The 26,375-nt window shown below is 46.7% G+C and overlaps 1 protein-coding gene across 1 annotated transcript in view; it reads right to left on the bottom strand.

Annotated features, from left to right (window-relative positions):
- Positions 1 to 18,611, bottom strand: part of LOC126101311 (uncharacterized) — a 36,115-nt gene extending 17,504 nt beyond the window's left edge. The window contains exons 1-2 of the mRNA XM_049911987.1: positions 18,360 to 18,611; positions 918 to 1,058 (exon numbers count right to left, since the gene is read on the bottom strand). Coding sequence (XP_049767944.1) covers positions 918 to 1,058; positions 18,360 to 18,611 — 393 coding nt within the window. The remainder of the gene's footprint in view (positions 1 to 917; positions 1,059 to 18,359) is intronic.
- Positions 18,612 to 26,375: the final 7,764 nt, after the last annotated feature.

Genomic DNA, 26,375 nt, shown 5'->3' with positions numbered 1-26,375 from the left:
CCTCTCTTGCAGAGTCTGCCACTTGAGTTTGCTAAACATCTCCGTAACGCTATCACGGTTACCAAATAACCCTGTGACAAAATGCACCGCTCTTCTTTGGATCTTCTCTATCTCCTCTGTCAACCCGACCTGGTACGGATCTCACACTGATGAGCAATACTCAAGTATAGGTCGAACGAGTGTTTTGTAAGCCACCTTCTTTGTTGATGCACTACATTTTCTAAGGACTCTCCCAATGAATTTCAACCTGGCACCCGCCTTACCAACAATTAATTTTATATGATCATTCCACTACAAATCGTTCCGTCATCATCATCGCTGACACAGCGCAGTTTAATTTAATTACGAGCTGCTAACCTGACAATGGCGTGGATACTTTTGCCTTGAAACTCGATTACAGATTCTGTGACATATTGGCGCTGAGTGTCAGTAAACAAGAGAAGCAAATAGCGCTGAACGTGCGCAATCGTTGTAGGTCGGTTGCAAAAAAATTGTTCAAATGGCTCTGAGCACTATGGGACTTAACATCGGAGGTCATCAGTCCCCTAGAACGTAGAACTACTTAAACCTAACTAACCTAAGGACATCACAGACATCCATGCCCGAGGCAGGATTCGAACCTGCGACCGTAGTGGTCGGGCGGTTCCAGACTGAAGCGCCTAGAACCGCTCGGCAACACAAGCCGGCAGGTCGGTTGCAAGCAACTGTGAGTCATCCCGGCAGAAAGAAAGTAAAAACCGAATACGCGTATCGTTTTGGTTAGGATGAAATGGACTACAAGAGATTTCCGAGAAAAAAAAAGTTGCCAGGTGTCAGGAAGGCCAAAGAGATGAAGCAGGTACACGGCTCCTTCACAGCCGCACTGACGGGTATAACCAGCTCAGTCGCTGAGCTGCTCCAGCAGGAGAGAGGAATACCTGCAGGAAGCGATGCAGCTTGAGGGCCATGTTGTGGTGGCGGTCGCGGCGGCCCTCGGAGTCGGGGAAGCGCCGGCGAGCCTCGGCCAGCAGCTGCAGCATCCGCGACAGCCGGGCGCCTTCCAGCGGGAAAGACACCACCTGCACAGCCGAGGGCGCCAACTCAGCGCGTCGCTGGCCAACACCTTAACGCGGTAGCATGCGTTTACAACATAAGCAGTGGGACATTTCTGGATGGAACGCCAAGTCTAATGGACACTTAAACGCAGGGCTGTATTTGGGATCTGTAAAAACCGGACAAACAAGGTTTAACCTCTCGTCGACACCGAGGTCATTAGAGACGGAGCACAAGCTCAGATCAGGGAAGGATGGGGAAGGATTAAAACTGTGTGCCGGACCGAGACTCGAACTCGGGACCTTTCCCTTAGGCGGGCAAGTGCTCTACCAACTGAGCTACCCAAGCAGAGCACTTGCCCGCCAAAGGCAAAGGTCCCGAGTTCGAGTCTCGGTCCGGCACACAGTTTTAATCTGCCAGGAAGTTTCATATCAGCGCACACTCCGCTGCAGAGTGAAAATCTCATTCTGGATGGGGAAGGAAATTGGCCGTAGCCTTTGCGAGGGAACCATCCCGGCATTTGCCTTAAGCGAATTAGTGAAATCATGGCAAACCTGAATTTAGATGGCCGGTTGGTGATTTGAACCGTCGTACTCCCGAATGCAACTTAAGTGTGCACTGCGCCACCTCGCTCGGTTTAGGGAACTGTGGGCACAGAGGCTGAGCATGTAGTGCGAGACCCAGTAGGAGAACTTTGTGATAATTGTCCCTAAAAACAGCATTTCACAGCAGTTTTCGAGTTAAAAGCCTGTAACGCAGCATTTGATGTTTATTAGTTAATTACATGAAACATGTCCGCCCCGATAGCTGAGTGGGCGTCAGTCGGCTTTTGGCGGCCGTGGTGTGCGGACCTCCGGCGTGTGCTGTGCGCTGCGGTCTGCTGCGCTCCGCTCGGTAAGTCAGGCGCCTGTTGCAGTAGTTAGCTGCGTTATTTGAGACTCTTGATGGATTCATATTAGAAGGAGAGATGGATCAGCCTAATAGAAGAGACACATTGAATTTTGTTTTTGACCAGAAAGGGCAGAGACCGAATTCGTTCGAAATTGAGTCATGGTTAGAGGAAGTTGAGAAAATTTCGTTTGAGGATATTATAGGTATTCACCTTTCAATTGTGAGTAGCATTGTGTATGTCAAGCTTAAAAATACGGAATAGTGTGACAAAATTGTTGAATCTAGTGGCGGAACATTTAAGTTCAAACATCACGATGGCAATGTTAGTGAAGTTCGTGTTACGCATGCTGGCTTTGGATTAAGGACTGTCCGTATCTTTGAGCTACCATTTGAAACCACCGCTGAGCAGATCAATTCCGTGATAGCTCCTTATGGGAGAATAATTAGCAATTTTGCAGAAAAGTGGTCTCCTGCTCACAAGTTCCCCGTTTTGAATGGTATCAGGCAACTGCGACTTGATTTACACAAGCACATACCCTCGTATATAAATGTTTGTGGTTATCGGGCTATAGTAATATATGATGGGCAGCCAAGAAGCTGCGCGTCTTGCGGCGGTACAGGCCGTGTCCGCTCGCAGTGTATACCACGCCGAGTGGCCCAGCTACGTGCGGGCGAAGCAGTGAGACCCCCAGCCATGTCAACGTTGCCTCTAACTTATGTAGCGGCAGCCGCTGGACAACTCCATACGCGTGGCGCTCCTGACGCTACTCGAGACGCTACTCAGGATGATGCAGCTCGCGACAATGAAGTGATAATGGAAGTTAGCGACTCGATGGTGACAACACAGCCAAAGAGTCAAGAAAAAGAACCAAATATATCTGTTCAAATAGAACAAACTCCTGGACCGGTTATAGTCCTTCAGAATGAGCAGTCTCCAGAAACCCACAGGGAAACCAACCCATCACTTGCCAGCGAACAGGACCGAGAGCAAGAAACCCAAGAGGTAATGGAAAACGATGCAACCTCCCCAAGAGTCAGTCCTCCAAGGAAACATAAAAAGAGGAGACTAGCTCATAAGGGCGCTGAACAACTGGCACCGCCTTTGCGAGAAAAAGCAAAACAGATTAGCAACAAACTGCATGAAGAACAACATAGTAATCCGGTTCTGAGTATGCAGGCACCTGACCCCTTGCAAGCCAAATCAAATACACCATGCCCCATGTCAACGGACCATTCGTCACACGAGAGGTTGAAGCTGCTAGCAAATTTCAATGCAGACAAGGTTTTCCCTGATACTAGAAGTGCAGAAAAAAAGACATCGAAAGCTAATCAACACAAAACCTGGGCTGATGAATCGGATGAAATGAATCAAGACGAAGAATTGAATGAAACTGGAGGAACGGAACAGACTCCTGCCCCAAGAGATCAACTGAACACGATGGATACATCATTACCGGAACATACATGTGAAAAAGGATTTTCCTCCGACAGCACTTCGTATGACGAATATTGACTTCGGTAATGAATAGGACAATATGAACGCAGCACAAGCCTACAAAATCGCTACGTTGAACATTAATAAGATACGCTCCTCCCTGCATTTACAACATCTGCAAGACTTTCTATACGCAGCTGACGTTGATATACTACTGTTACAGGAAGTAACAGATATTAAATTAGAAAAGATACGTGGATACAACGCCATAATAAACCCCGGTATCGGTGCAGAGCTGGGTACCGCAATTCTCACGGAAGAAGGCATCCGTGTCACACAAATAGCAAAAATTGAAAACAGCAGAGAGGTTGCAGTGACTGTTAATAATGCTCGCATCATCAACGTTTATGCACCGTCAGGCAACAATAACAGGCGTGCTAGAGCGAATTTTTTTAAAAGTGAAATCGTTCATCTCTTCGGTACACGTCAAGATTATATAATCCTAGCCGGCGATTTTAATTCTGTACTTAGCACGAAAGACCAGACACCGAATTTCAACAAGTCCTTAGAACTGGAAAGAAAAGTCGACCAAATGCAGTTAACCGATACCTGGGAACATACCCATGGCGCACAGGTCGGTTTCACATATTTTACCAGTCACTCAGCAAGCAGGCTAGACAGAATTTACGTCTCGTCCAATCTTAAGAACCATGTACTCCAGTCTGAGGTCTGGCCCACTATGTTTTCTGACCACGCAGCGTACATCACCACAGTAAATTTAGAAAAACAAGCGACTTACCGAGCGAGGGGCATATGGAAACTCAACATTATACATCTACAAGATGAGGAATGTCGCGTAGCATTTACTAATGTGTGGCAAGAATGCGAGAAACGATTCCCGCTATACAGTTCTGCTATAGCTTGGTGGTTACAATGTGCGAAGCCTAAAATAAGAACAATGCTGATCGATTACTCACGACAGAAAAGTTTCTGGATTAAAAAGACGACTGAATTTTATTTTAGCTGCCTTAGAGACCTGTACACCTTGGACACACGATTAATGGAGAACTTTAGCCGGATTCACAAAGTTAGAGCAAAACTTTTAGCACTGAAGCGGCGACAGTCAGAAGGTTTTAAAGTCAGAGCGAGAATACACAACATTGTAGAAGGGGAAGAAACAGCTATGTACCATGTAATACGTGAGAATAAGAGAGGAAACAGAAAAATATTGACAGAAGTTAAGTTACCTGATGGGACCAGGCACACAAAACAGCATGAAATTCGAAACGCTGTTCATAAATATATCTCAGATATGATGTCCACCAAACCTACCGTCGACGAGGCGCGGGTTGATCTTGTTAGACACGTATCAGGACGAATTAGTACAGAGCAAGTAGAAAATCTCACGGCTGAAATAGAAGAGGACGAATTGAAAGACGCAATAGCACAGAGTCCTCAAAATAAGTCTCCAGGACCTGATGGTATCCCCGTGGAATTCTACCAAGTGTTCTGGTCACAAATGAAAAGCAACTTGCTATGTATGTACAACGAAATCATGAATGGCACTGTTGCCACTCCCAAAGAATTCCCTGAAGGGATCATAATTCTAATTCCTAAAAACTCACTTAGCAAAGCAATTGAAAACCTTCGCCCAGTAACATTACTCAACAGTGATTACAAAATTAGGGCCCGCGTATTAGCAAGAAGAATAAAAATGGTTATTAACTCTGTAACTGGCACGTACCAAACATGTGTAGGCAAAGACAGAAACATCTATCAGAATACATGCGAATATAGGGATATAATATCAACCGCAAATGTACGCCGAATAAAATGTGCTGTAGTGTCATTAGACTTCGAGGAGGCGTTTGACAGAGTAGATCATAAGTATCTCCTTGGTATCATGGAAGTAATGGGATTCCCACCACAATTTGTGAAGATTATTCAACAAATTCTGAAAAACAGTGTAGCACGAATAATGATAAACGGACAACTAAATAGAGAGATTGAATTGACTGGATCCGTTCGTCAAGGTTGCCCAATGTCAATGGCCCTTTTCGCAATAGCAATAGAACCTCTCCTCGCGACACTCACGCATCACCTGCAAGGATTGTGTATAAACGGCAAGAAAATAGTGTGCAACGCCTACGCAGATGATGTGGGCGTCCTGGTTATAAATGAAGATGAAGTGGCGAAAGCTCTTCAGATTGTACACACATATGAACTTGCTTCTGGCGCCAAACTAAATAAAAGGAAGTCAGGCATCATGAACCTAGGCAGAGGAATATGCATGCAAAATCGGGGACAATTGACGGAAGTATCCACATTGAAATGTTTGGGTATTGAATTTAGGAGCAACATCCAACACACTATTGCCGTCAATTATAAAAAACTACTTGTAAGCATACGAGCATCTGTACAAGGAAACAGTATGAGGCAACTGGACGAGATACAGAAAACCAAACTAGTAAATGTGTATATAACATCCAAACTTAACTATGTTATCCAAGCTTTTCCGATGCCATTAGAAACAGCCAGAAGAATTTTATCCGCGATAGGAAGCTTTGTATGCCAAGGCAACATTTTCAAAGTGAAGTTCTATACACTAACACACCCATCAAGGAAAGGAGGTTTAAACCTTGTTGATGTCAGCTACAGGTCACGAGCGTTATATGTGTGTCGAATGTGCAAGCAATGGAAACAGATGCCCGACAGCTTAACGGCCCACTTGCTGAATGAAATTGCTCCAGCAAGCATGCAGCCGCCAATAGATGTGAAGCATATACCAGCTGGTCTTTGTCACCTAAAAACTTTTCTCGTTGAGTACAGTTATCTCCTCGAGGCTCTCTGAACAGCAGTTGAAGAGAGTAAAGCACATCTATACATTATTGATGGAAGCTAAGGAAGGAAATATTTTTGAAAGAAAATACCCCAACAACGACTGGTCTGCAATTTGGAAAAATATCCACGATCGGAACTTACCCTCTAAGGTGAAAGCAACTTGGTATAATGCAGTCAACAGGAAAATATCAACTAATTCCAAATTGCATGCTATACATCTAACAAATTCGCCCTTGTGCGCGTCATGCAACCTTCTTGACACTGAAGAACACGGATTCGTGTGTGAAAGAGTAAGAGACATATGGCATATACACTCCTGGAAATTGAAATAAGAACACCGTGAATTCATTGTCCCAGGAAGGGGAAACTTTATTGACACATTCCTGGGGTCAGATACATCACATGATCACACTGACAGAACCACAGGCACATAGACACAGGCAACAGAGCATGCACAATGTCGGCACTAGTACAGTGTATATCCACCTTTCGCAGCAATGCAGGCTGCTATTCTCCCATGGAGACGATCGTAGAGATGCTGGATGTAGTCCTGTGGAACGGCTTGCCATGCCATTTCCACCTGGCGCCTCAGTTGGACCAGTGTTCGTGCTGGACGTGCAGACCGCGTGAGACGACGCTTCATCCAGTCCCAAACATGCTCAATGGGGGACAGATCCGGAGATCTTGCTGGCCAGGGTAGTTGACTTACACCTTCTAGAGCACGTTGGGTGGCACGGGATACATGCGGACGTGCATTGTCCTGTTGGAACAGCAAGTTCCCTTGCCGGTCTAGGAATGGTAGAACGATGGGTTCGATGACGGTTTGGATGTACCGTGCACTATTCAGTGTCCCCTCGACGATCACCAGTAGTGTACGGCCAGTGTAGGAGATCACTCCCCACACCATGATGCCGGGTGTTGGCCCTGTGTGCCTCGGTCGTATGCAGTCCTGATTATGGCGCTCACCTGCACGGCACCAAACACGCATACGACCATCATTGGCACCAAGGCAGAAGCGACTCTCATCGCTGAAGACGACACGTCTCCATTCGTCCCTCCATTCACGCCTGTCGCGACACCACTGGAGGCGGGCTGCACGATGTTGGGGCGTGAGCGGAAGACGGCCTAACGGTGTGCGGGACCGTAGCCCAGCTTCATGGAGACGGTTGCGAATGGTCCTCGCCGATACCCCAGGAGCAACAGTGTCCCTAATTTGCTGGGAAGTGGCGGTGCGGTCCCCTACGGCACTGCGTAGGATCCTACGGTCTTGGCGTGCATCCGTGCGTCGCTGCGGTCCGGTCCCAGGTCGACGGGCACGTGCACCTTCCGCCGACCACTGGCGACAACATCGATGTACTGTGGAGACCTCACGCCCCACGTGTTGAGCAATTCGGCGGTACGTCCACCCGGCCTCCCGCTTGCCCACTATACGCCCTCGCTAAAAGTCCGTCAACTGCACATACGGTTCACGTCCACGCTGTCGCGGCATGCTACCAGTGTTAAAGACTGCGATGGAGCTCCGTATGCCACGGCAAACTGGCTGACACTGACGGCGGCGGTGCACAAATGCTGCGCAGCTAGCGCCATTCGACGGCCAACACCGCGGTTCCTGGTGTGTCCGCTGTGCCGTGCGTGTGATCATTGCTTGTACAGCCCTCTCGCAGTGTCCGGAGCAAGTATGGTGGGTCTGACACACCGGTGTCAATGTGTTCTTTATTCCATTTCCAGGAGTGTAGTAGGAGAATTTGGACTGGGGAAAAGGAATGAAAGAGGAAGCTGTCTAGTATAATTTTGTGCAGAGCATAGTTTAATCAACACTAACGCTAGGTTTAAGAATCCTAAAACGAGGTTTTATACGTGGAGGAGAAATGGAGACACAGGAAGGTTTCTTATTGATTATGTAGTGGTAAGATAGTATTTAGGAAACAGATTTTAAATTTTAAGACATTTACCGGGGCAGATGTGGACTCTGAACGCTATGTATTGGTTCTGAACTGTATATTAAAACTGGAGAAATTGCAAAAAGTTAGTACATTATGGAGATGGGACTTGGATAAGTTGAAAGAACCAGATATTGTTGCTAGTTTCAGAGGGAGCATTAGGCAATGATTGACAGGAGCAGAGGAAAGGAATACAGTAGAACACGAGTGGGTAGTTTTAAGAAATGAAATAGTCAAAGCAGCAGAGGATCAAATAGGTAAGAAGACAAGGCCTAGTAGAAATCCTTGGATAACACAGGAGGTATTCAATTTAAGTGATGAAAGAATAAAATATAAAAATGCAGTAAATGAGGCAGGCGAAAAGGAATTGAAGAGTCTATAAAATGAAACTGTCTGGAATTGCAAAACAGCTAGGCAGCATTATAGAAGTGGTTGAGGACGTAGACGAAGGGACGAAGTGAAGATACAACTACTGATAGCCTTGGGAGAGCCAGCCATGACGAAACTCTTCCATCCGATGTGCAAGATGGTGAGACAGGTGAAATACTCTCAGACTGTAAGAAGAATACAGTAATTCCAATTCCAAAGAAAGTAGGTGCTGACAGGCGTGAGTATTACCGAACTATCAGTTTAATAAGTTATAGTTGCAAAATGCTAATACTGATTCTTTACAGAAAGCAAAAACTGATAGAAACCGACCTTGGAGAAGAGCAGATCGGATTCCGGAGAAATGTAGGAACACGCGACACAATATGGCCAGACGACTTCTCTAGGAAGATGGGTTAAGGAAAGGCAAACCTACGTTTACAGCATTTGTAGCCTTAGAGAAAGCTTTTGGCAATGATGACTGGAATACTCTGTTCGAAGTTCTAAAATCAACAGGGGTAAAATATAGGCAGTGAAAGGCTATTTACAACTTGTTCAGAAACCAGACGGCAGTTATAAGGGTCGAAGGACATGAAAGGGAACTAGTAGCTGAGAAGGGAGCGAAACATGGTTGTAGCCTATCGCTGATGTTATTCAGTCTGTATATTGAATAGGCAGTAAAGGAAACCAAAGAAAAATTTGTAATAGGAATTAAAGGCCAGGTAACAAGTACAAAAACATTGAAGTTTTTCGATCACATTGTAATTCAGTCAAAAACAGCAAAGGACGTGGAAGAGCAGTTGAAAAGAATGGATACTGTCTTGAAAGGATGTGCGTGATGTCCTTAGGTTAGTTAGGTTTAAGTAGTTCTAAGTTCTAGGGGACTGATGACCTCAGAAGTTAAGTCCCATAGTGCTCAGAGCCATTTGAACGACCTGAATCTTGAAAGGAGGCATTATTTTGAGCACTCTCTCAAAGAAATCGACAATTCCACAATGTGGTCGATCTACGGGATGCACCGCCCAGTCACGTTAATATGACCACCTCTCAAAAACTTGAATAACCACCTTTTGCAGTGCGAACGTGCAGGAAGAGAGTCAGTGAGATTCTGGAAATACCGACAGGGATTTGGTGCAGTGCTGACTCCTCTTTCGAGGCCTGCTGTGCTAGATTTCCAGCTGAGAATCCATGGCATGAACAGTTCAATTGAGGTAGTTACACAGATTCTCGACTGGGTTTAAAAATGGTTCAAATGGCTCTGAGCACAGTGGGACTTAACATCTGAGGTCATCAGTCCCCTAGAACTTAGAACTACTTAAACCTAACTAACCTAAAGATATCACACACATCCATGCCTGAGGCAGGATTCGAACCTGCAACCGTAGCAGTCGCGCAGTTCCAGACTGAGGCGCCTAGAACCGCTCGGCCACACCGGCCGGTGACTGGGTTTAAATCCGGGGAGTTTGTCAGTCAGGGGAGTACGGTAAACTCATCCTCGGTCTCTTCGAAACAAGCACATCCAATGCGTTCCATTGTCCTGCTGGTAGATGCTATTGTTCCAAGGAAAAATAAACTTCATGTAGGGTGGATTGGTCCTCATGGTTAGATGCACACTTGTCTGGAGCTATTGTGCCTTCCAGTACGACGAGATCTTCCATGGAATGCCACACAGACATTCACCAGACCATAACGCTCGCTCATCCGGCTTGGAACCTTCCGACAATTCTTGCAGCGTGTTTGCTTTCAGGTGTTTCAGGCCGATGAAGAATACAGCTATTTAATCTGAAAAGGTCACCTTTCGCCACTCAGTGGACGTCCAACTGCGTTGCAAATTCGAGGCTCTGTCGCAGATAAACAGCTGTCAGCATGGGTGCGTGAACCAGGCGCCTACTGCAGAGGCCCATGAGCAGCAAAATTCGCTGAGCAGTCGTTGAGAAGATACTTTTGATAGCCCATTGGTTCATCTGGGCAGTCAGTTGTTCAACAGTCTGTTGGCCCATATACATTTCCATAGCCGTTATTCAGCCCTGTCGTCTATGGTGAACCACAGTTGCCTTAGCACCAATTTTAGATAGTGTCATTTTGCCATGCACGGTATACTTTGAGCACGGCGACATACGACCAGTTTAAAAACTTAGCCGTTTCGGAAATTCTTCCATCCTTGGCCCGAAGGCAAATGATCGTGTCCTTTTGGACGCCAGATAAATCACTCCATTTCCACATTACGACAACGACTGCACTGTTTTCCGTGTCCCCAAGACACGATTTATACGATGTTGACTGCCAGTGCTGCCACCTGTCGTCTGTGGGTGGTTATAGCACGTTGACGTCGAACTTAGGCGGTGGTCACATTGAAGTGATCGGGCTGTGTATAATCATCAAAAGTTTTAGATGTGTATTGCATACCTGAGGAACCAGTGAACTCTCTTCGTCCCCAAATTGAGGTCATTATTTAGATTAGTGTCGATGAGAACGGTTACAAGCCGACTGGCTTGACTCCTGCCATTAATTAACTACCACTGTCTGCTCGTTGTCAGGAGTGGAGATATGTGGGACACATGATTATCTTTATTTAACTCTGATTACCGTTCTTGATATAAAATGCAAGGGTTGCCTATATGAACTTATGTGGCTTCAGCCGAGGGAATTTGTGGGAACCTTGTAGTTCGTTTCACCAGGAGTTGGGGAACGGCCGAGGCACACAGCACCAGCCAGTCCGCTCGCCACTCAGAGGATACGTCCATGGCTTACGTGGGTGGTGGAGACACTCGAGAGAGGCTTGCAGGACACTCACATCACTCAAAGAAGGACGGCATTTTCGGTGTTATAATGTAAGGCACTGCCCGTGCCCGGTTAGCAGGGTTGGGTCTTAATGGCTGGCCCACCACCTGAAAATATCTGGAGAGAACTCACTGTTCTTGAAGAGGCCTGCCCTGCTGCTGTGGTGACCAGACCTGGCGGAGATCCCTCGCGTTCGCTTGGCGTGTTTGAAATTTAGAATTGTACAACGTTCTGATTCGCCTATCGCATCTTGACGTCAAACTGGAATTTCCGCAAGAGACTTTTAGAGGAGAATGTGCCTGGTTGATATATTCCGTGATGGGAAATTATTTAACACTGCAGTTTCGTGTCATTGGACAGAAGTAAATATCATTCTTCCTGATCGGCGTATACAGCAGTGCTGGCGCAGACGGGGGAGTCGTATGCAGAAACGCATGATCGTGAACACTCTGGAATTGGTCGTCTTAGAGGCGGCTTCACGTGTCGAACGTTGAAGTGGCTATCATTCTGGTGTACTGCGCTGGGACAACGTCCCGCTGACTTAGCGCGGTCCGCAGATTCCGGCTTGGTGCAGATGTTGTGCTGACCCATATCTTCACGTCCATTGAGATGACAAGAGATTGGTGACCATATTGTGCAACACCGCCAAGTTGGGTGAGGGTTTGCAACTTTATAAGAGCACACCGACCTCACAGTGCCGTTAGATTGCAGTTAAGAAGATAGTTTCTTTCCATTTTAGTTTGGACAACCAACCACTGCATAATAAAATTCAGATTCATTGGGTTTATTCACAACAGTGGGGGAATGTGCAGCTTGAATCCATTGTCCTTCCCTGGACATCATACTTGTACTGATTAATAGTTTGTCATGTTACATTTGTATTGTTAATCTGTTGGCCTTCTTCTGTATGAAGTCGAACTCTTGTAATAAATCACAAGTTTATTTTGATTTGGAGTCCTTCGTCACATTTTCGTTATCAGTTTTTAAAATATAGTTGATTTTATGGCAATTCTCCACCTTGGGATATCATGTTATGGCCAAATTTCAGACAGTGTATTTCCATGATGTTAAGTGATCAACATCAGGTTATAAGAGGTGTACCGGAGTCCAGATAGTCTCTGATTCTGGAACGATTTCTAAGTTTACATCTACATCTACATCCATACTCCGCAAGCCACCTGACGGTGTGTGGCGGAGGGTACCTTCAGTACCTCTATCGGTTCTCCCTTCTATTCCAGTCTCGTATTGTTCGTGGAAAGAAGGATTGTCGGTATGCCTCTGTGTGGGCTCTAATCTCTCTGATTTTATCCTCATGGTCTCTTCGCGAGATATACGTAGGAGGGAGCAATATACTGCTTGACTCTTCGGTGAAGGTATGTTCTCGAAACTTTGACAAAAGCCCGTACCGAGCTACTGAGCGTCTCTCCTGCAGAGTCTTCCACTGGAGTTTATCTATCATCTCCGTAACGCTTTCGCGATTACTAAATGATCCTGTAACGAAGCGCGCTGCTCTCCGTTGGATCTTCTCTATGTCTTGTATCAACCCTATCTGGTACGGATCCCACACTGCTGAGCAGTATTCAAGCAGTGGGCGAACAAGCGTACTGTAACCTACTTCCTTTGTTTTCGTCTTGCATTTCCTTAGGATTCTTCCGATGAATCTCAGTCTGGCATCTGCTTTACCGACAATCAACATTATATGATCATTCCATTTTAAATCACTCCTAATGCGTACTCCCAGATAATTTATGGTATTAACTGCTTCCAGTTGCTGACCTGCTATTTTGTAGCTAAATGATAAAGGATCTATCTTTCTGTGTATCCGCAGCACATTACACTTGTCTACATTGAGATTCAGTTGCCATTCCCTGCACCATGCGTCAATTCGCTGCAGATCCTCCTGCATTTCAGTACAATTTTCCATTGTTACAACCTCTCGATACACCACAGCATCATCTGCAAAAAGCCTCAGTGAACTTCCGATGTCATCCACCAGGTCATTTATGTATATTGTGAACAGCAACGGTCCTATGACACTCCCCTGCGGCACACCTGAAATTACTCTTACTTCGGAAGACTTCTCTCCATTGAGAATAACATGCTGCGTCCTGTTATCTAGGAACTCCTCAATCCAATCACACAATTGGTCTGATAGTCCATATGCTCTTACTTTGTTCAATAAACGACTGTGGGGAACTGTATCGAACGCCTTGCGGAAGTCAAGAAACACGGCATCTACCTGTGAACCCGTGTCTATGGCCCTCTGAGTCTCGTGGACGAATAGCGCGAGCTGGGTTTCACATGACCGTCTTTTTCGAAACCCATGCTGATTCCTACAGAGTAGATTTCTAGTCTCCAGAAAAGTCATTATACTCGAACACAATACGTGTTCCAAAATTCTACAACTGATCGACGTTAGAGATATAGGTCTATAGTTCTGCACATCTGTTCGACGTCCCTTCTTGAAAACGGGGATGACCTGTGCCCTTTTCCAATCCTTTGGAACGCTACGCTCTTCTAGAGACCTACGGTACACCGCTGCGTACTCTGTGTAAAATTGAACTGGTATCCCATCAGGTCCAGAGGCCTTTCCTCTTTTGAGCGATTTTAATTGCTTCTCTATCCCTCTGTCGTCTATTTCGATATCTACCCTTTTGTCATCTGTGCGACAATCTAGAGAAGGAACTACAGTGCAATCTTCCTCTGTGAAACAACTTTGGAAAAAGACATTTAGTATCTCGGCCTTTAGTCTGTCATCCTCTGTTTCAGTACCATTTTGGTCACAGAGTGTCTGGACATTTTGTTTTGATCCACCTACCGCTTTGACATAAGACCAAAATTTCTTAGGATTTTCTGCCAAGTCAGTACATAGAACTTTACTTTCAAATTCATTGAACGCCTCTCGCATAGCTCTCTTCACACTACATTTCGCTTCGCGTAATTTTTGTTTGTCTGCAAGGCTTTGGCTATGTTTATGTTTGCTGTGTAGTTCCCTTTGCTTCCGCAGCAGTTTTCTAACTCGGTTGTTGAACCACGGTGGCTCTTTTCCATCTCTTACGATCTTGCTTGGCACATACTCATCTAACGCATATTGTACGATGGTTTTGAACTTTGTCCACTGATCCTCAACACTATCAGTACTTGAGACAAAACTTTTGTGTTGACCCAACAGGTACTCTGAAATCCGCTTTTTGTCACTTTTTCTAAACAGAAAAATCTTCCTACCCTTTTTAATATTCCTATTTACGGCTGAAATCATCGATGCCGTAACCGCTTTATGATCACTGATTCCCTGTTCTGCGTTAACTTTTTCAAATAGTTCGGGTCTGTTTGTCACCAGAAGGTCTAATATGTTATCGCCACGAGTCGGTTCTCTGTTTAACTGCTCAAGGTAGTTTTCCGATAAAGCACTTAAAAAAATTTCACTGGATTCTTTGTCCCTGCCACCCGTTATGAACGTCTGAGTCTCCCAGTCTATATCCGGCAAATTAAAATCTCCACCCAGAACTATAACATGGTGGGGAAATCTACTCGAAATATTTTCCAAATTATCCTTCAGGTGCTCAGCCACAACAGCTGCTGAGCCAGGGGGCCTATAGAGACATCCAATTACCATGTCTGAGCCTGCTTTAACCGCGACCTTCACCCAAATCATTTCACATTTCGGATCTCCGTCAATTTCCTTCGATACTATTGCACTTCTTACCGCTATAAACACGCCTCCCCCTTCACTGTTCAGCCTGTCTCTGCGGTATACATTCCAATCTGAGTTTAGGATTTCGTTACTGTTTACGTCTGGTTTCAGCCAACTTTCTGTCCCTAGTACTATATGGGCGTTCTGATCGTTTATTAATGAGAGCAGTTCTGGGACCTTTCTATAGACGCTCCTGCAGTTTACTATTAGCACATTAATATTGTTATTCCCTGTTGCATTTTGCCTACTCCTATCTTGCCGCGTCTCAGGGGGCGTCTTGTCGGGCCTAGGGAGGGGATTCTCTAACCTAAAAAACCCCCATGTGCACTCCACACGTACTCCGCTACCCTTGTAGCCGCTTCCGGCGTGTAGTGCACGCCTGACCTATTCAGGGGGACCCTACATTTCTCCACCCGATAGCGGAGGTATTGCGTGATATTGCGGGATATTGCGTGATGTCTACTTTGGGTGACTTACGTTTCTCATTTTTATCACAAGCGTTAAGTCTTTCGCACACTTCCGAGACATTTGTCTGTAAATAAGTGAGTGAAAAGGAAAGAGAAATCGTATACACTGAAGCGTCAGAGGAATTAGTATAGGCATGCGTATTCAAATACATAGCTACGAAAACAGGCAGAATACGGCGTTACGGTCGGCAACCCCCATATAAGACAACAAGTGTTTAGCGCAGTTGTTAGATCGGTTACTGCTACTACAATGGCAGGTTATCCAGATTTAAGTGAGTCTGAACGCGGTGTTATAGTCGGCGCACGAGCAATTTGTCACAGAATCTCCGAGATAGCGATGAAGTTAGGACTTTCCTGTTCGACCATTTCACGAGCGTATCGTGAATATCAGGAATCGGGTAAAACATCAAATCTCCGACATCGCTGCGGCCGGAAAAAGACCCTGCCAGAACGAAACCAACGACGACTGAAGAGAATCGTTCAACGTGACAGGAGTACAATGGTTCCGCAAATTGCTCCAGATTTCAATCATGAGCCATTAGCAAGAGTCAGCGTGCGAAACTTTCAATGAAATATCATCGATATGGACTTTCGGAGCCGAAGGCCCACTGGTGTACCCGCGATGACTGCACGACACAAATTTTTACGCCTAGCCTGGACCCATCAACACTGACACTGGACTGTTGAGGATTGGAAACATGTTACCTGGTCGAACGAGTCTCGTTTCAAACTGTATCGAGCGAATGGACGTGTACGGGTATGGAGAAAACCTCATAAATCCATGGACCTACATATCAACATAGGACTGTTCCAGCTGGTGGAAGCGATGTCATGGTGTTGGGAGTATGCTGTTGGAGTGATATTGGACCCCTGATATGTCTAGATGCAACTCTGACAGGTGACATGTACGTAAGCATCCTGTCTGATCACCTGCATCCGTTCATTTCCATTGTGCATTCCGAAGGACTTGGGCAATTACAGCAGGACAATGCGACAACCCACACTTCCGGAATTGCTACAGAGTGTCTCGAGGAACAGTTTAAGCACTTCCGCTGGCCACCAAACTACACTCCTGGAAATTGAAATAAGAACACCGTGAATTCATTGTCCCAGGAAGGGGAAACTTTATTGACACATTCCTGGGGTCAGATACATCACATGATCACACTGACAGAACCACAGGCACATAGACACAGGCAACAGAGCATGCACAATGTCGGCACTAGTACAGTGTATATCCACCTTTCGCAGCAATGCAGGCTGCTATTCTCCCATGGAGACGATCGTAGAGATGCTGGATGTAGTCCTGTGGAACGGCTTGCCATGCCATTTCCACCTGGCGCCTCAGTTGGACCAGTGTTCGTGCTGGACGTGCAGACCGCGTGAGACGACGCTTCATCCAGTCCCAAACATGCTCAATGGGGGACAGATCCGGAGATCTTGCTGGCCAGGGTAGTTGACTTACACCTTCTAGAGCACGTTGGGTGGCACGGGATACATGCGGACGTGCATTGTCCTGTTGGAACAGCAAGTTCCCTTGCCGGTCTAGGAATGGTAGAACGATGGGTTCGATGACGGTTTGGATGTACCGTGCACTATTCAGTGTCCCCTCGACGATCACCAGTGGTGTACGGCCAGTGTAGGAGATCGCTCCCCACACCATGATGCCGGGTGTTGGCCCTGTGTGCCTCGGTCGTATGCAGTCCTGATTGTGGCGCTCACCTGCACGGCGCCAGACACGCATACGACCATCATTGGCACCAAGGCAGAAGCGACTCTCATCGCTGAAGACAACACGTCTCCATTCGTACCTCCATTCACGCCTGTCGCGACACCACTGGAGGCGGGCTGCACGATGTTGGGGTGTGAGCGGAAGACGGCCTAACGGTGTGCGGGACCGTAGCCCAGCTTCATGGAGACGGTTGCGAATGGTCCTCGCCGATACCCCAGGAGCAACAGTGTCCCTAATTTGCTGGGAAGTGGCGGTGCGGTCCCCTACGGCACTGCGTAGGATCCTACGGTCTTGGCGTGCATCCGTGCGTCGCTGCGGTCCGGTCCCAGGTCGACGGGCGCGTGCACCTTCCGCCGACCACTGGCGACAACATCGATGTACTGTGGAGACCTCACGCCCCACGTGTTGAGCAATTCGGCGGTACGTCCACCCGGCCTCCCGCATGCCCACTATACGCCCTCGCTCAAAGTCCGTCAACTGCACATACGGTTCACGTCCACGCTGTCGCGGCATGCTACCAGTGTTAAAGACTGCGATGGAGCTCCGTATGCCACGGCAAACTGGCTGACACTGACGGCGGCGGTGCACAAATGCTGCGCAGCTAGCGCCATTCGACGGCCAACACCGCGGTTCCTGGTGTGTCCGCTGTGCCGTGCGTGTGATCATTGCTTGTACAGCCCTCTCGCAGTGTCCGGAGCAAGTATGGTGGGTCAGACACACCGGTGTCAATGTGTTCTTTTTTCCATTTCCAGGAGTGCACTTTGGATGAAAATTATTGAGATATATGGGTTTCCTTGCAACGTGCTGTTCAGAAGAGATCTCCACTCTGTCGTACTCTTACGGATTTATGGACAGCCTTACAGGATTAATGGTGTCAGTTCCCTCCAGCACTACTTCAGACGTTAGTCGAGTCCATGCCATGTCGTGTTGCGGCACTTCTGCGTGCTCGCGGGTGCCCTACACTACATTAAGCAGGTGTACCAGTTTCTTTGGCTCTTTAGTGTACTTTCTTGTTGGTGCTTTACTTGACACTCAGAGTAAGAACACGTGCATCAAAGTATAGTTCTCTAAGACCAGACTGACAGAACTGAAAAGAGTGCAGAAAATTCTAGGCGCCAATGCAGAGTTTTGCTTCAGAGGTGATCGGCGTGTAGCAGGTAGCAGTGCTCCAGCGGCCGACCTTTGCCGTGAGACCGATGACGGTGAGAGAGTTGTAGGCGGTGAAGGAGAGCTGCGGCAGGTCCGACGGCGTGTCCATGACGAGACTGCCATTATTAGTGAGCAGCAGGAAGGCGTGGGCGGCCAGCACGCAGCACAGCGCCAGCAGCTGGGGGAGCCGCCGGTCCTGGGACGGGGACCAGAGACCCAGAAGCCTCAGGCCGCTCTCCACGGCGCTCAGCGGCCACACTGCGTCCTTCTGGCTGCACTCCATCTGGCTGCGGCTCTGGGAACATGCGTAGCTGAGCGCACGGAGCCGGTTGGCGTGTGGGCAGGATGGGAAGGAGGTTCACGTCAGAGGCGACCGAAACTGTAAACACACTGTAAGACAAAGAAACGACACACCGCAGAGGGATATTCCAAATGGGATGGAATTCGGTATGCGTGAAGTATATGTACAGACAAACAAACGATTAGTTTCAGAAAAATTGGATGATTTATTCGAGAGAAGGAGCTTCACAAGTTGAGCAAGTCAATAACGCTTTCGTCCCCATCCAACCCTTACGCAAGCAGTTGTTCGGCTCATTACTAACTGACGGAGATGTTAGATGTCCTCCAGAGAAGGTGAAAACTAATAAAACTGACAAACTGCAGGGACAGATACAGATTCATGACTGGAAACGGAGGAAAAAATGTTCTGTGAACATGTGTCTGGAAATGGACAGTGTACGTGCAACAACAACAAATAATCCCAGAACACAAAACAGACCTGCACTGCATCCATGTCACAACAGATGTTCAAAGAAGCCTCCGTTGGATAGTAATTGCACTGTCGTTAAGCTGGCGCCAGCACACCATGCAGCATAGAGGTCACAAGAAGATCGACCGAGGCCAGCGACAGACTTGCTGGAAACGCGCCGCCAACTCCCTGTCGGCCACCAGTATTTAGGGTCGCCTCCGCGGACTGGAGGACCACTTAGTTCAGTTAGTTCCAGTTAGCTCGAAATAGTATAAGTCTGTACTAGAGATGGGTCGTTCGCGAACTAACGGGTCCAAAGGAACAGTTCACTAAGATGAACGGAACGAACGAGGAACGAATTCTAAGGAATGGTCTTTCGTAGTTCACTTCGGTCACGGCTTTCTACTTATAGTTCCGGGGAACACGAAACGGTCGGTCTCGTTCCCGCAATGGCACGTCAGCCGGTCTCGTTCCAGCCTCGGTCCCTTTCCCGTCTGTCTCGGTCTCGGTCTCGCTCGGCCGGACTCGTCCTTCTTCGCGTGGCCACTCTTCGCATTTCGACTGCCGACTGCTCATAGTTCAGTATCGAGTTGTTGTTGTTTGTTTCGTACGCTTCGCACGCCCATTCTAGATCTGTTTCAAACCTTTTTTGAACTCTGAACTTCTGGTTCTTTTCGTATTCTATTCAACGTCTAAGGTAAAGGAGCATGTTCATTGTTATGGAAAGCATACCGACTTACAACCGAATGAAGCCCGCGCTTCGTAATCGAGTGTGTGGTGTCACATTCTGTAAAGAGATTATGATAACTCCTACAATATTATTTCAGTGACACAGGGTGGCGCACGAAAAATCGGCCCCAAGTACTAGACTGCTCATTGTCGCTTACCAATCGTCATCTATTGTTTCGAAGTTGTTTGCATTAGCTTATTTGTTATTTCTTCACTTCCTAATTATTACATGTTTATCTATCCTGCTCGTAGCCGTCAACAAATCGTGCGTAATTGGCGAGCAGTTTGTACTCGGGGCCGGTTTTTCGTGCGCCATCTTATATTATTTCACTGCGATCAGCCACATAAACGCTACAGTTGGCTAAACGAGATATTTTGCAGCATCACGAAAATTACAAATGTGTGAGAATTCTGTTATGAATAATAACTCTGTACTCCAGGGGGGAGGCAAGTCTCCCTCTTGGCGCCTTCCATCTTCAGTCACCTATGCCACTAATTTTTAGTTTTTCATAAGAACCATGTACCAAGCACCATGAATGGTGAGCGAGTAAAAATGGACGGGTCGCAAAAAAGAGCGATCACCAGTGAACTAGTTCCCAAGGACGAACGACTTTGCCCACCTCTAGTCTGTACGCCGTGTAAGTTCTAGCATGTCACCGAGACGGAGCTGCAGTCACAGTCTCTAGCTTAGAATCAGGCAGCCTGTAGCGAACATGATCCTCACTGCTGTTGAAGTACAAAATCCGCCATGAAGGGGACCACAGAACGTAGAAGCTTAAGTTAAGTAGCTCTTTGTTTATGAATAAAGAACCCAGTTAATAATTGGGTGCAGTTTGTGTTATAGAACGAGGATAGCGGCCACCAACCAACATCCTCTCCTAGCTTGCCATGGTACAGCTCTACAGAGACAACGTGACGACGTAAAAGCGGCTAACGAGGATTCAACAGGGATGGTGGCGGTTGTCATACAAGGTATACGTAATGGTACTTTAGCTTACACAATGTTGGTGGGCCACTCGCCTGGAGTCTGCATTATGCTTCATCTCAATATCCTGTAGAACCTGGTCCTCCTGATCTGATGTACGCAGTGTCTGCCGCCTCCCTGCACGTTAGTTTGTCTGAAGGGACCCATGATCACATAAACCCCTTGACATGTTGTGTGATGTGGTTGGTGCCTGTTAGTGTACTTGTTTTGGTATCGACATGCTGCATTTTGACCGTTTATATCTGCTTGGTGGTACACAAACACCATTTCGACCTGTTCTCGACATGAAGGCCGGACCATTCTGCTGCTTACACTATACTGCGTCAATCACACAGAGTGCAACACACAAAGAACCCAGAGCAAGTGGTCAGAGGAACTTTCATTCGTCAGAACCATCTACCGTGACAACGATGCATTTCCGGACACATGTTCCTAGGACCTTTTATCCTCCATTTACAGTCAGCAGGAATCCATTTCTACAGTTTATTGGTTTTATTAACGTTAATGCGCGCGTGTGTGTTTGTGTTTGTACATTTCTGAAAAAGAGCGGACGCTCCTCAACGTTCGTTTCGGGAGAACGCACAAACATCGTCCAAACTCTTGCGGGAATCAGAATTTGAGAGTAGTGAGATTAATGAACAGGGGACGCTGCATTGGAGCGTGTGATCAGTCGGTCAGGTACAGTGTCCTGATGACCGAAGCGGTTAAAGCAACTGCTCCTCAGAAGCAGTAAATCCAGGTTCAAATGTCGATGTGGCACACGTTTTCCACGTTTGCTATTGCACTACCACAACGCCCTGTGCGGATAGTCTTCACGATTTCGCACCCATCCTTTACCTTTTCTTTCCCTTCCTACATTTCGTATTTACATGTATGTACCAGCCGCATCACCATGAGTGATGTTTGATCTATCGCACATCCCCAACAGAACAGACATCACTCGCATATACATACATTTAACGATTATTTTGATATTTTTAATGCAATGTGTGCACTGTTTGTGAACAACTATCGAAACCGGCGATGCTTCGCAGTTGCAAAAGAATGTATGGGAATTGTGTATATATCTTAATCTTCTTCTCCCCCGTCTCTGTTTCCATCTACTCCTGCTCAATTTCTTTGTCCATCTCATCCTCTTCTCCCCTCTTAGACCATCTTCTCCTCCTCCTTTTCTGTCTAACCGTCCATCTCCTCCTCTACCCCCCCCCCCCCCCCAGTCTCTCTCTATCTCCTCCTCACTCGTTTCTCTGTCCATCTCCTCTTACCCTCTCTCTCTTTGACCTTAAGCCTTGGTTACTGTCATCGCAAATGAAATCATGATTGAGAAATGAAATCACTTAAAATGAATGGGTAACTCGGAAGGGATCATTAGTCTAAGAGGTGCAGGAAAGATCTCTCCATCTGTTGGGTATCTGAAGGTACTAGCTCCAGTGACAGTATTTCTCATATTTTTAATTTGTGAGTCTGCCCCAATAGCTGAGTGATCAGCGCGGCGGTCTGTCACGCCAAGGGGCCTGGGTTCGATTCCTGGCTGGGTCGGAGATTTTCTCCGCTCAGGGACTGGGTGTTGTGTTGTCTTCATTATCATTTGATCATCACCAGTGGAAGGCAACGGGAAACCACCATTGCAATCACTTCCCTAGACGCTCATGCTGTGGACCCCTCTGACGAGGCTTCCCCCATGACCGTAAGGCAGAACGCTAAGTTTTAATCTGTGGCTGGTCAGATTACGAAGTTTCGGATCATACGTATTCCATAGCAGTATTCTAGTCATAAGTCGATAAGCCATAAATACAAATTTCCTCTTTCCTCTTAAAACTGACTGTCAGGAAGCAACTGTAATAGCATATTGTTCAGTATACGGTTTTTGTTCAGAATTGTATATAAAAAATATTTGTGTAAGAAAGAATCTGTCTAATGATGTAAATGCCCTGCCATATAAGTTAAAACGAAACCACATACTTTCATAGCACAGCATTTTCGTTCTCGCAGTCGGTTTTAACAGAAAATCTGTACATTGTTGTATAAAAATATATGTTCTAATATACTGTCTATGTCTATCCGAATTTCATAAGAGCACCGTGTGAAAATTTCAGATAAATAGGTCAAGAACTTTCGATTTTTTGGTAGCAATGTTTCTCCTTTACGTATTACATACATAATTATGTTTCATATAAAATGTGCCGTGGCGGCGGTATTCCCGATCGATTCTCGATCGTTGGCCCTCCGAGTGGTGTTTCTTTCTCCATTGCGGGGCGCCTCCTGGCGGCGGGTGGTGCCGTGTCGGCCCGTTGGCGTGTCCGCGGGCAGTGAAGTTTTGGGCGCGTGCATTGCCCTTTGCGTCAGACGGTGGGTCCTTCCGCGCTGTCGCTGGCCGCGGCTGGTGTTACTTGCTGCTCCCTGGGTCGGTGGTCGGAGTCGTCGCCTGATCACCAACTTTCCTGCCCTGTCTGACTGCGCTTGCTGAGGCTTGGGTGACGATACTCGTGCTGGATCATCTTTCTTGCGGCGATTTCCCTGGACCGCGCCTTGGCAGGAGCTTGTGGCTGTGCTGCTCTCGGATATTGTTTACAGGGGAGTACCTTTCCGTCCTCGGAAGTTTGGTGCTGTTTGAGTGTTTCAGCGTGCTATGGCTAAGAAGATTATCTTCGTTGTTATGATTGTGTTCGGAATCGTGGGCAAACCCGTGTTCGTGTTTCTCGGCATTCTGTGGGGTGATGTACCTTACTTAGTGTGTTTTCAAAAAATGGCTCTGAGCACTATGCGACTTAACTTCTGAGGTCATCAGTCACCTAGAACTTAGAACTAATTAAACCTAACTAACCTAAGGACATCACACACATCCATGCCCGAGGCAGGATTCGAACCTGCGACCGTAGCGGTCGCTCGGTTCCAGACCGTAGCGCCTAGAACCGCACGGCCACTCCGGCCGGCAGTGTGTTTTCCTTGGCGTTTATCATGCCGTTGCAGAACTTTGTTTAACATTTCCCTCCTTATTCTTCTGCAGAGTGCCTTTGGATCCTGTGGCCTGTAATTTCGCTTGTGCCAAGTTTCGGGATTTTAGGGGATAATTGATTAAATTATGTTTTGGAATTTATGGGATTCTGTGTGTTTTTCTGGGGGTTTGCTGGCCTGTGCCCTTACGATTTCCCGTTTCCTCGCTCGGGCGTCATGCGTAAAGTTAAGATGAGTGAATTTTGATAGTCCCCGTCCAGTGGTTCCGTGGGCCCCGTGACGAATTGTTTTTTTGCATGCTGCCTGTCCTATCTCCCTGGATTAAGGTTGGCTCCTCTGTGCCCGTGCGTGAGTGTGTATGTGGGCGACGGTGATCGTTTCCTGACTTGTTTACCGTTTCTTGCCGACTTCTCTGCATAGACTGCCGAATCTGTAATTTGGTCTGTGCCATGTCATAGTTGCTTCAAGTTGGTTCGCACACTCCCTTTGGTGATGACATCTGCGCACCTATGAGATTGAATAATGTTTTGAACTATTGTAAGCTGGCGGTTGTCGCCGTGTGTGTTAAATTTTAACTTGCATTTGACTTTTGGTGTAATTGTATTTTGTTAAGTGAGTTAATTTTATCTTGCCTACTGCTGCGATGTCAGAAATGTTAAAATCTAGCCTTGGGCGTCGTGTGAATTTTTATATTGATAACTGATGCAGCATTTTAGTGTAATGATTTATCTTTTACGTTTTGGGGAAATTTTATCTTGGCAAATTCTTGGGGTTAAGTTGTGCAACCTATGTCTATGATCTATGGAAATGTTGGGGTGGATTGCACTTTCTCGTTCGGCCTATCACTTATTGTTTTACTAAAGGCATTAAGGGATATGTGTTGAAAGCTTTGTTTTAAAAAAATTGCTATCATAAATTTAATCTTACCTGTGAAGCCATATTTGTGGAAAGTGGTTGTTTAAATGTCATTGTCTACTGTTCACTCCAATAAAGCTACCCTGTTAAAGAAAAAATTTTGGTGCTACCATTTGTTTCCCCCTTGTTCCCCTACCACGGCTCGTAAAATATGTGGTCTATGTCCTTCCGAAAATTTATTAGAGTATCGCGTAAAAATGCGAAGTAACTCGAAAGAACTTTTTGAGCTTTTTGCTAGCAACGACATCCCTTTGTGTATTATACACTGCCAGAAAAAAAATCAGTACACACTTCTGCAGGTCTCCAGTTCACTCAAGATTTATTATTGAACAGCGCATATATAGTACATGAAATGATTACATTTACACATCAATAGCACAAGCGGATGTGAGGTACCAGATATCGATCGACACATGCTGCAGCACACCTATTATTAAATACGTGGCGTAGCGTCAACGAGCAGCAATGCAGGCGCTGACTGTGGCACCCAGTCGATCGTACAGATGGCGAATACTGTCCTGGGCTACGTTATGCCACAACTGCTCGATCTGTTCACGTAGTTCTGTAAATGTTGTTGGTTGGCGAGTCGTGCGAATCACTTCTCGACCCAAAGTATCCCGTACGCGCTCGATTGGAGCCAAATCCGGAAATCGTACTGGCCAGGGAAGTTGTTGCCCGTCTTTCAGCGCACTTTGAGTTCCACAGCAGTGTGTGGGCGGGCATTATCCTGGCGGAGCAAGAAATCACCATCCTGTTGCAGACGGCAGAAAAATGGGTCTAACAACATTCATCACGTACTGAGCGTTCTTTAGTGTCCCCTCCAGAAACACCAAAGGTGTACGAGAATTATACACTATGTGTTCAAAAGTATCCGGATACCCCCAAAAATATACGTTTTTCATATAAGGTACAATGTGCTGCCACCTACTACCAGGTACTCCGTATCGGCTACCTCGGTAGTCATTAGACATCGTGAGAGAACAGAATGAGACGCTCCGCTTAACTCATGGACTTCGAAGATGGTCAGGTGACTGGGTGCCACTTGTGTCATACGTCTGTAAGCGAGATTTTCACGGTCATAAACATCCCTAGGTCCACTGTTTCCGATGTGATAGTCAAGTGGAAACGTGAAGGGAGACGTGCAGCACAAAAGCGTACTGGCCGACCTCGTCTGTTGACTGTCAGAGACCACCGACAGTTAGAGACGGTCGTACTGTGTAAATGGCAGACATCTATCCAAACCATAACACAGGAGTTCCAAACTGCACCAGGATCCACTGCAAGTCTACGACAGTTTGGCGGGAGATGAGAAAACTTGGATTTCATGGTCGAGAGGCTGCTCATAAGCCAAACATCACGCCAGTAAATGCCAAGCGTCGCCTCGCTTGGTGTAAGCAGCGTAAACATTGGCCAATTGAACAGTGGAAAAACGTTGTGTGGAGTGACGAGTCACGGTACACAATGTGGCGATCCAATGGCAGGATGTTGGTATGGCGAATGCACGGCGAATGTCATCTGGCAGCGTGTGTAGTGCCAACAGTAAAATTCGGAGGCGGTGCTGTTTCGGTGTGGTCATGTTTTTTATGGAAGGGTCTTTCACCCCTTGGTGTTTTCCGTGGCATTATCACTGCAAAGGCCTATATTGATATTTTACGTACCTTCTTGCTTTCCACTGTTGAAGAACATTTGGGGATGGTGATTGCATCTTTCAACAC

The sequence above is a fragment of the Schistocerca cancellata genome, chromosome 9, assembly GCF_023864275.1.
Source record: "Schistocerca cancellata isolate TAMUIC-IGC-003103 chromosome 9, iqSchCanc2.1, whole genome shotgun sequence".
NCBI lineage: Eukaryota > Metazoa > Arthropoda > Insecta > Orthoptera > Acrididae > Schistocerca > Schistocerca cancellata.
The sequence above is the reverse complement of the archived record's forward strand: the minus strand, read 5'-3'. Positions and strand labels throughout refer to the sequence as shown.